Source organism: Monomorium pharaonis, chromosome 5 (assembly GCF_013373865.1).
Source record: "Monomorium pharaonis isolate MP-MQ-018 chromosome 5, ASM1337386v2, whole genome shotgun sequence".
Taxonomy (NCBI): Eukaryota; Metazoa; Arthropoda; class Insecta; order Hymenoptera; family Formicidae; genus Monomorium; species Monomorium pharaonis.
In genome coordinates, this window is record NC_050471.1 from 4,169,012 (window position 1) to 4,180,420 (window position 11,409).

The 11,409-nt window shown below is 34.1% G+C and overlaps 2 protein-coding genes across 4 annotated transcripts; one reads left to right on the forward strand and one right to left on the reverse strand.

Moving 5' to 3' along the window:
• Window positions 1–476: 476 nt before the first annotated feature.
• LOC105840714 lies at window positions 477–2,305 on the forward strand. The gene is made up of 5 exons (XM_012687732.3): window positions 477–789; window positions 892–923; window positions 1,040–1,204; window positions 1,370–1,460; window positions 2,048–2,305. The coding sequence occupies exons 1-5, from the start codon at window positions 768–770 to the stop codon at window positions 2,095–2,097; spliced, it is 360 nt and encodes a 119-aa protein (XP_012543186.1). The 5' UTR covers window positions 477–767; the 3' UTR covers window positions 2,098–2,305.
• On the reverse strand, window positions 1,485–10,735 carry LOC105840715. 3 transcript variants are annotated; one of them, XM_036287102.1, is made up of 14 exons: window positions 8,815–10,659; window positions 7,130–7,314; window positions 6,502–6,646; window positions 6,021–6,151; window positions 5,660–5,794; window positions 5,389–5,553; window positions 5,225–5,313; window positions 4,969–5,146; window positions 4,474–4,699; window positions 4,207–4,368; window positions 3,903–4,057; window positions 3,473–3,708; window positions 3,068–3,275; window positions 1,485–2,948 (listed from the first exon to the last, which is right to left on the reverse strand). In XM_036287102.1, exons 1-14 carry the CDS (start codon window positions 8,970–8,972, stop codon window positions 2,698–2,700), a joined length of 2,424 nt encoding a protein of 807 aa, XP_036142995.1. In that variant the 5' UTR covers window positions 8,973–10,659; the 3' UTR covers window positions 1,485–2,697. The 3 variants fall into 3 exon arrangements, with proteins under 3 accessions (XP_036142995.1, XP_012543187.2, XP_036142996.1); XM_012687733.3 differs by having other exon boundaries at window positions 8,946–10,403; XM_036287103.1 differs by having other exon boundaries at window positions 2,770–2,948; window positions 3,201–3,275; window positions 8,815–10,735.
• Window positions 10,736–11,409: the final 674 nt, after the last annotated feature.

Genomic DNA, 11,409 nt, shown 5'->3' on the forward strand with positions numbered 1-11,409 from the left:
GAATTAACTTATAGTGTAATATAAATAGTACTTCTATTTTCAAATTATCGCTGCTATTAATTAATTATTAATTATAACAATGTCTATATACACACCAAGCCATCACTGGAGCTATTATAAAAGTGATGCAACTATAAAATAATAACTTGCCCGATAGGATACTATTAACATTCTTGTGTGACTTGTAAGAATGCTTATTCGTGGGAACAAGACAATCTGATAAGTAATGATGAATTTTTTGAAAGGCCTTAAAAAGAAGGATCCTGAGATTTTGTTTGGACGACTTGAATGATTCATGTACTGATAATTTTTGTATTCATAATATTTTGACATTATTAATATATTTTCATAATTTTTTGTTAGCAAAAAATTTAAATAACATATTAAATAAATGTTCTTTAAATTTTAAAATTTTTTAAATATATCGATTTTAATATTTTTTAAATCTCTTTTAGGTAAATATGTAGCATAACATAATTTATACTTTACTTTTAAAAAAGTATATACTAAATATGAGATCAAAAATTTATGAGATCACTTTATAAAATTACAGGAAATTCTGAGGAAAAAGTGTACTACATATTTACCATCACTTATACTTATGCACGTTGTGAGTAAAATTGCTTGGCAACCGGTTCTATAAGAGGAGGCACAACTGATGCTACCAATCAGTAGCTCGTCGAACTTCTGTAAATCCTCTCGTGTATATAAGACATCATACATCGATAGAGCAAGAAGCTCGGTTTCTTCTATCAAAATTTATCAAAATGTTGTTTTATTTATTACTAAGTAAGAAAAAACTGTTATAAACACTTCGTGCATAACACGAAGTTATTCTCATGCCTAAATTTAAATATACTGTATCTGAATTGTATTGAATAATTGTTGCAGTTACTACATCGCCATTTCTCATCACCGCACAAGTAAGTAAACATCTTTTTACACGACACGTCATAAAATTTTCCATACATTTTTTGTATTTGTTGAAAATAATATTTGTTTAAAAAAAAATAAGACTGAAGTATAATATGTATCGTAGAATTTGAATGAACCTGTGGAGAGGACTCAAGTAGATGATTTCATTTTTGATGGTCCAGTAGCTTCTGAACAATCTAGTGGACAGCAAAGAATTACTTCAACGACTACTGCTACTTCTATTCCTCTGCCTGATGACCAATACAATGCATGCGTGATAAACTGCCCAGTAATTATAAGTTTTTTATTACTAAAATAAACATAACTTTATTTAAAACTAACGTTTTATTTCCAAGAGAAAAAGAGAGAGGGGGGCAGAGAAAATATTGTTTTATATTTTATATTTTTAAAAAATAATTTTAACAATAAATCTACAATGGTATTCTTATCATAGGTGACACCCGAATATAATCCTGTTTGCGGTACAGACAATGTTGATTACACCAATCCTGGATTATTATCTTGTGCTGCACGTTGTGGAAAAGGTGAAGTAGTTCAAAAAAACTTTATTGTATTTATAACAGATGTATTTATTTTACTCCATGAAAGATATCTATGGTAACAACATAAAACGAGCTTTCTAGCAGAATGACAGAAATAATTTCAACAAAATTTTCTTTGTTTAACGCTAGTACAATTGATTTGGCTAATTTTTAGCCAATTACAAGACACGCAAATTACTTTATCTTTATCTTCTATTTTTTTAATTTATCTTTATTATTATTATTGTTTAGAGTAAATATTTGTATTTATGTAGCAAATCTAAATGCAAATTAGATACAAAAAAACTAAACTTAGATAAGAAATTTTTTCTTTTTTTATTACACAAGATTGAAAAAATAATTTTCCTGAATTCTAAATTTTCATTTTAGCGTTAATGGATTTTGTAATATATTTTGTCAAGCATATAACTATACATTTAACAATCTTTGCCATATAAAATATATAAAATGATAAAAAATTCTTATACATATACATATATACTTATACATATATGTATAACTACACAGTATAAGGCAGTGCAATTGTGAACTCATTAAAATGCTTAATACGCAATACTTTATATTTACAGAAGTGGCATTAAATTATTATGGACGTTGCTCAACAAGTAGAACTGGATAACTTACAAATTTTATTATACAATATAATTCATGGTAATATAAATGTTTTATGAAATTTTGTGAATTTATATGAATGTTTTAATAATGAAAGACTGGCAAACGTAAGAAAAATAAACATATTTACATATCGCAATGTATAATATGTAATACGTTCAACAAATATTCATTTGCTCTTATGCGAGAATAATAATTTATTGACTTAATTTTCACTTTAGTCTTTATAACTTAAATGTGGTTTTAGAATTAATATTACTAACATCAAACGAATTATACAAATAAATTTTATAGTATTTATAAACATGCTATAAAATCCATTTGTGAATATAGACATACACATATCAAATTAATGCAAAAAAATCATTTCTTTTCAAATAAAATTACTGACTTGAATTTCTTAAAAAACAAATTGATAAAATTATTCCCTATTATATAAATAAAATATATGCAAAAACAAGAGTAATTAATTTAAAATTTTATGACTTAAAAATTATATTATGAGAGTAAAACATTTTTTCAACCTTATTTAAGACATTTTACATCAATTTATATATAATACCTAAATTGTTTTCACATCTGGAAAATCGAAGAAGAGAATCTATAATCATCCGATCGAGGAATCGTTTCGGTCGGCCCATCTGACTCTACGTGCGATTTCGAAGTTTCCTCCGTGAATCCCATAAAGATGTCTCGCTAATATCTCAGCTCTGTCTTCTTCGGCCTCTACGGCCATTCTTCTGTAACGACGAACTGCTATAATGCAACCGGCGGTGAGTACAATCTGGATTATTAACCAAAATATTAAAAGACCTAGGGCTAGACTCGCGTCCACGCAGAAGAGGCTATCTGCAGATTCTGGAAAAAAAAATTTGTATAACTCTATTATTTCTGTAATGTCATCGTGTGTGGGATTTAAAAACATAAAATTGAATCTTTAAAATCGAAGTTCCTGACGCTTGCGATGTTAAACTCACTTCCACCGGTGATCAAAAGCGTATCAGGATTTTCTCTGGATAAATGGCCCGCCGTTACCACTGGACTTTGAACGACGATAGATAGTTGTAACGGTAATTCCGCGGGCGTGAGGTTTCTGTAAATTTCTGTTACCTCAGCAGTGACCTGCGGCTCCTCGATCGATCGTCGCCTCCTGCCGTACGAGGGCTGTCCTCCTCTGCACATGGCCTTCAAAAAAATTGTAAATTCCTCAAATATGCTAAATTAATTTTTACTTATTTAAGAATTATCATTGATATGTGTGTGTTCTTTTGTGTAAAAATATTGATATTTTAATATTAATTCTATAAAACCATCACGGTTTAAGAAACTTAAAAATCATAATAGTAAATCATAATTTTTGAAAAAATAAAAGATTTACTTACCGGTTCACATTCCTCGATACAAAATCTAACGATGACGTTGAATCGGACAATTTGACTGTCGGGAAATTTGAAGGCAGTAAATATTGAGATCAAAGAACGATTATCGATCGGATCCTTCAATAGCGCAGGAAAGGTTGCCGGATCCGTCGGACATCCAATTTCGTCGAGAAGAAGGTACGAGGATTCTCCAGATGCGCTACTAGCTACAAGGTGACCAGCTGCGATATCATAAGTTCCTGTCAAACGGAGAAATTAAATTATTTTTCTCCGAGATAAAATATATATTTCATGCAGCTAAAGATAAACTCGTCAAAAGTACATTTCAAATATTTTTTTAATAAAAAAATGATTAATTAACATTAAGAAGAATTCCAATGTGATGGAAGATAATTTTTCTGGAAACATCTTATGTTGCATAAAAACTACTCACCGTTCACGGGATGGATTTCAATTCTGAGTGTTAATTTCTGTCCCAATTGGGTAACGACAGCGTTTGTATTGTCTTCGTTGAGAATCCTCATCGTTACCACTGGCGCCTCGGACGATACGTTCACTACAATTGACCCAACCGGCGGTACGCCTGCGCTACAAAAGAATAACCAGAGCCGGAATATCGGGGACGCTTGTCACAGTATCAGGACAATTTTGCATCAGGCGGAAAATTATATTATGGAGTGAACCTTTCACTCTTTTCAAAAAAACCACGAGCCTATACAAAGAAACGCTAGACTTACTTTGGATCGACAAAAGAGAAATTGGAATGAATGGTCACGTTTCTCGGTTCCGGAAGACCGGTCTCATCTAAGGAGCATCCGATTCTCGCCGATTGATCTCCCAATCGCTGGATGATTGGATTGTACTGTATCACAACGGTGGCCCAAACAAACGTGTGCGTCCTATAAAAATGAGATCCAGTACCTTAGTGAAATTGATAATTTTTCGTTTCATCGAGATTTATTCAAAATTAATCGACACGATTAGATGACTTTGAGATCAAGTACCGATTTTCCTTGTCGATGGAAAACGCAGGTTTAAGACCGCACGCAATGATGGGCTTGTCGATCTGCTCTTTTTTTGGCAGCGGCAATTTTAATATTGTCACGTTGTTGCCAACGCCATTAACGCTACAGGTATTGTCTTCGTAACCACTCGCGTACATCCGCCCTACGAAGGGCTCCGCAGTGGTCAGTATGATAGTCATGGTTGATTCGCTGCACTCTACTTTTACTGTGAAACAAAGCAGTGCAGTCAATATGGAAAATGTTGGGCAATGAAACTTGTAGACTTTAATCAGTAAACTGCGACCGTGTGTGTTATATAAAATAAATAAATACAGTTACTGGAAAGGCGAGATCTCATGTCTAATAACGATTTTTGTGAATTTTATATGTTCTGCCTCTACGCTTTTTTTTTTTAACGCGTTGATTACTATTTGATTTTAAAATGTAGTTCTATGGTCAAAACTTGTTAAACTATCCATGCATTGCAAATCGTACGATCTATACAAGGCTCCTGTTCCTTGTAGATTACGTTAGGTCTGGCCACCAACGAGCTGACTCCAAGACCGATTGTGGTGTCGGAGTGTAGCAGGCAGAGCGACCTGTTCTCCGAATAATCGACAGTATAGGCTCTGCATATGAAACCATCTGCACTGCGGTCACACCTCTCCTCGCACTAAAAGAGAATCAATCTCGAGTGACAGAGTGAATTGGCTCTCGTGCCCACAAGAACGACAAGGGATATAAAGGATACCTGCTTTATGTCCAGTCCCGGTAACGCTATGTCCGAATATGGCAACGACACGTTTCGAAATTCTGCGTAGGAACAATAGCTCTTCTTCGCTGCATCACAGGACACACGAGTTAAAATTCAGTGCAGTTTCACTTACAGAAGGGTAGGTCGGTTTATCGACTTACTTATGTTATGGCACTGATCCTGCAAATACTCGTCGCGATACATCGACGATCTGTAGGCTTGCGGTCTGGTTCCCCTTTCGAGCTTCGATAACGAACACGTGCCAATGGTATCGTTGATTGACAAAGGCTCACCCGTACGATATTGCGCGGATGCACATTCGTCCCCTGATCATCATTCAAATCGTTCGTATACAGCATGTAATATTCTTGAAAATTTCGATTTATTTGGTAGCCGGGACTCGGTACAATCTACGTAATTACTTTTACATACCTGCTTGTAGACACCTCTCATAACATTCACTTCTCCTTAATGCTTCATGAAACCAACCGGACTGCCCCTCTTTTAAAACAGCCCCCAATGTTCTTTCTACTTGCCACAGTTTCTGTTGTTTGCAGCTCGATGGAACTAAAAGCGTAAAGAAATTTAAAAAAGATGCATTTTCAGAAACATCCAAAATTTTGTCTGAGAAATTACAAAAATTTTGTTCAATGCTTCAGACTTTTCTTCTGTCAAATATTTGCGAATTCAATCGTAGCTTGTTTTACATTTTATACAGAAATTAGAAAAAATTTAGCTAAAATAAAAAAATAGTTTTATAATTTAATACATCATTATAAAAAATAGTTTTTACCTTTAATACACATCTGATGGAAAAATGTGGCATTTGTTTCGGGAATAAGTTCCTCGCTCCTTACCTGCACGCTATAGCAAATATTTCTCGCAAAGTCAACTACGAAAGCTGTACAATTCAGACTTTTACACCTATAATAGACAAATTTTTTAACGATAAGTTTACAAACATACTTTTCTGCAATAATAGCAAGTATGTAGATACAGTTGACTTATATAAATATTCTTTAAAAAAAAAAAACATTAATTTTCTCTATGGAAAATATTGACATCAAAGCGTTTTAATTCTTGCCCAACAAAACGTATCCGTCTATTAGTGAACAAATGTGTAGGTATATGTGTAAAATATTCATAACTCGTCTAAAGACAGCATTCACTTAATATCAGATTTCTTGGAATAGCTAGCAATTTACTATATTTGTTGGAATGTAGTTATAAAATCTGCAGGAAAGAAAGAGCTAATTAATTAATTAATGAATCACCTTTCAAAGCAAGGCACGATGATACCGTTGTTACCTATGGATGTAATACCGTTTCTGTAAAATACTGTCTCTATAGCATTTGCTGGTTTGGCTCCGGCGATTTTTTCCCATCCCGTATCTTGATTCTGACAACTCTGAGACTGACCTAAAGGCAAAAGTGCGTGTTTTGTAAAGTACATATGAGCTGTAGTTAAACAGCCTTGTGTCATGCCTACACAATGCTTTACGCGCTATTGCTGATGCTAGATAATATAATGGACACGATTGTATACATACGAGTCGCAGACGAACGATTGTCTAAACACGTTTTGCGATTAATCAAACTTGTGGACTAAGAAGTACGTAAAATAAAAAATAATGGTTTAAAATTTTGATAAAAAAAGTATCTATAAAAACATTCTTTTCTTTAAATTGTTTTCAATTAAAAATTTTTTAGTCAAAAATTCTTATTTTACAATATTTGTCTATAATATATTTAAGTTAATAATTTTATTTTTATAATTATACTATTTATATAAATAATTATATTCATTTTATTTTGACAAAAAAGTCTTTCTATTTCACGCTCCAATGCTTATTTTCTATATATATATTTTTAGCAGTACATCACTCGCGCGTTGAGCCTCACCTGTGCTTGAAACGAGGCAGCAGGCGAAAATTATGCCGGCGAAACGCAATAACGTCATCTTGTATGTTTGCACTGCATACAACACGGGACAAGACCAAATTGCGAGAGATCGTTTTGCAGGTGTTTCCGAGATTGCTCTAGCTCCGGAACGGCATCTCCTGCTTCTAATCGCGCCACTGATGTACCTGTGCAAACGTCGTTACGTAACGCAGGCGCCGCTATCACGTGTAAAAACTGAAATCTGTACATACAGGTCACGTAGGCTTTGTTTATCTAGTGGTAAAGCGGCTAAACGCAATCATCAGCGCGTTAACGACTTCTTTAGGGACCCTTCTCTCTTAACTTCAAGGTTTTAAGATAATGCAACGTTTCTCATAAGTGAGTTCCTAACGTTATGCACGCCGTTTTTTACCTCGCGTCTTTGGTTCCGCTATCTCTTAACACTACATAAACACACGACAGCATAATCCGCGCGATAGCGGCTTATACATCAGAATTTATTATATGTTATACGCGAGTATATTCTGTTGAAATATACTCGCGTTCAATAAAATAAATCCTTCTCTATAATATAATCCACTTGTTATGTAGGTCAGAAAACTTTATCCCGTCTAATACAAACAAGTATATAGTGTGCATTTATTTCTCGCAATAAAAAAAAATCTTTATGTAATTGTAAATCTCTTGGAAAGAGAACACTTCTTACTTGTAGAGAGATAAAAAAAATTGTCAAGTGTTAATTGATTGTTCATGCGAAAGAGTCATACGTCATTAATGTATCCAAATGTGTAATACGATTGCTACGTTGATGACGGTTCATACTACCTAATACTTACATTTAACAATGACGAAGAGACTACGGAAGATAGTATAATAGTGAAGCTATTTTTGCATTGACACGTAATCGCGCATTTAACTGATAACTTTGAAACACAAGTAAAAAGGAATTTTTTAAGATAACCTATTTTATGCAATTTTTCGATTTATTTCCAAAGATTCTCCTACAAAGTATTATAAAATATCAATTATACATAAATGAGTTCGTGATTTATGTACACGTGCGTAATTTACGACCATATAATACTGTATTTTTGACTGTATAAAACAATATGCTTCTTATATTCTCTAGAAGTTCTAAGAAAGATTTTATAAAATTTACAAAGATCATTGTAAATAAAAAATTATATCCGAGAGACAAAAATCACGTAAAATGTTAAGAGATATATACGATGACTATGTTTCTTATCGTAAAGAAAACTTTTATTTCGAGTAGTTAACGTTTAAATTTTTTATTTTTCCAGTTTTGCTTCAGTTTTGTCCTTTATTTTAATTACAATTCCAATATCAAAAGTCTAATGCGAATTTTTACGGAAACGATTAAATTTAGTTTTACACAATATAACTTTTTTTGTTTTATTACTTATATTTTTTCATTTATTATCATTAAATTATTCAGATTATATGCGTTTGTATTTGTTATAAGTTGTAATCTATTTTAGATTTAGACCGAGGATTTGTTTCAAAACATGGTCGAACCAGTTTCAAATAATCAGAAAATTGTGTAATATCTCATTTTGGTACACTGCACAAGAAAATGCATATAGCAGTCATAAAATGTTTGAATAACAAAGGGACAAAGGTTTAAAACTCAGGTCTCCTATTTTCTCTAAAAGAAATATAGTCACCGTAAAGACAAATAAATTCCCACATCCCAAGGACTCGTACTCCTCGAGCAAAAGAAGAAAAGAATCTCATCGGGATCTTGCACTCGTTTAAAAAGCCCCTTGTTCTTTGTACTTTGGAAGCGTTCACTCACGCTCTTGTGCAAACGCCGATCCGTCATTGAACTCTCCTAGCAGAGATCGTCACACTTAGCTGGGACGTGCATCGCCGGGGCGGGTTAGAGATCGGAGCACCTCCTGACGCGCGGCTTCAGCCTCATGAGAGCGTCTCGTCGAGCCGCGCTCGCGATTCACTCTCGATGGACATCCGTCCTTCTGCCAGCGTGCCGGCTTACCGTGATGCGACTGCGGGGCGAACACGTAACGAAATGAAAAGCAATCGCCGGTGCACACCGTGCCACAACCAGCGGATACGACGAGGAAGAGCAGAGGGGCATTCCATCCGCCCGCCTGTGCGATCGAACGATCGGATGCGGCTGGGTAAATACACTGGCACCGCGCGACCATCCATTCACCGGCATTGTCGTTAAATAAAAAAAAAAAAAGAAAGAAAGAAAGAAAAAAGAACGATGGCGAGGTCGGCAAACGATTACCTGGGATGTTCCGCGCCGCCCACAAGTGTGCGACGCTCGCTCACCGTTGACACAATTTCGGCCTTCGTTGTCGTCACATCGTGTTATCGCTACAAAAGTGCACGGCACTTACGGAGTCGAGCTTTGCTAGCGTTAAAAATGTAATATTAAATTGTCTGGAGGATCATTTGCGCGATTGGTATGGTTCAGAGGAAAGTGCGAGTACAGTTCGTCGGCCGGTACCAGAATCACTTTTCAAATAAAATCGAAATTTAAAGAAGAATAGGATTAATTAGGGATAAATATGGGAAAGATTTTGTTATAAACAAAAATAAGTCTGCGTAAGGGTCCATCGAAATCTTTTTAACGCGGCCGCGAAATGTTCCAACTCCTGTTACAGCGTTAACAGTGTTTCCCACGGTGAGGCCGTTTGAATTGAACAAGCATCGGAAGCCTATATCGATGGCGAACATCAAAACCCGTGTCCTTCGTTTTACGTAACTACCTGGCATCGTTTACGCTCGTTAGCCAGTGGTATATACACATCGATACTACAGCAAGACGGCACATCTAACGCGCCTCTCGCAAAATGAGAGGCTCTCTCGTTGAACATATAATAACGACGTGATATAACGGAATTGCATGTTGCTTTCTCGGAATTTCATTATTCGATAATGGCACGTTACGATAGAGATAATCTTTGTGAAACAAATAGATTAACGGCCGGTTATTGCAAAACTCAAAACCTATCGGGATGTCTCAAGATCCTGGATCATTATGACAAATTCGAATTTTAATTTGGACTTGTAACTTGATGAAATATTCAAGGGAAATTGTATCGTAGGGAAAGAGAAAAAATCACTGAATTCGCACGGTAATTATATTTCCTGCTGCGCAGGAAAATAATTAAACGTCATTAAATTAATATCCGATTTCAAAAGTCAGACACATTTAATTTCGCAAAATCAATCGCTGCCAGTTTATTTTAATTACTCTGTTTTTTAAATCTATTTTTGTAGAAAATTGTTTACACGGACAAATTAATTCGAGATGAGAAGCGCAATTACAAAATGTTACTCATACAAATTATGGAGAACAATTTAATTTACGTTCTCATTTTTAAATAGATTTTTTAGCTCTAACTTTCGACTAGAAAAAAAAAACATTTGCTTCGCTTTCATTCTTATCAGCCTCTATGTTAATTCTCTTATTACTAAATATAAGTGAAATCCTATTGATTTGTCGATTTGAAGTAAAATGCGTCAAACTGCGGGTATGGCGGTTTTACGCAAAAACACATTTCTTGCTTGCGAAGTAAATGTAATAAACATTAACCGATATTCCATTTTATGAGCTTATGGTATCTTCAGAGTTATGAAAGAATTCTCGAAACAGAGGCACAAATATGAAATTCTTTGTATCCAAATTCTAAAGAGATGAAGAATAAAGTTAACTTTTCCGTTTATATAGGAATTCCCGAAATTACAGTTGCATTTTATTTATTATATATATAAATAATATTATATATACATATATTTTCTATTCTGTTTCATTTCAAATTTATAAAATGCAAAATTGTTTTTTATTCTATAAGTTTTATTTTATTCCAAAAATCGAATCTTTCATTAAATCGTTAATCTTTTAACTTTTTCAATTTCACTCTTTCGTTTGATTTTGTTCTATCTCGTTTAACTTTTGTTCTACTTTTCACCACTTTTGAAACCCTTAAGTGTACAATGATTTTAAATTACACACGATACAATTGCTCTCCCGATATGACAAGTCTACATAATACGATTTAGAATTCAAATGGCACGCACGACAATGAGCGCTCGAATCGATTCGATCAATTTTACGTAAATCGATCTCATCGTTTTCCGATGAGCAACGACAGTGTCATTGGCCCGTACGAATAGAAGCCATTTATTTCTCATTACAACGAAAGGCACGTGGAATTTCAAATAAGTAAAGAGCAACAAATTGCGATTAAATGAAATTGCATATGTTTATTTGAATAAAAGTATTT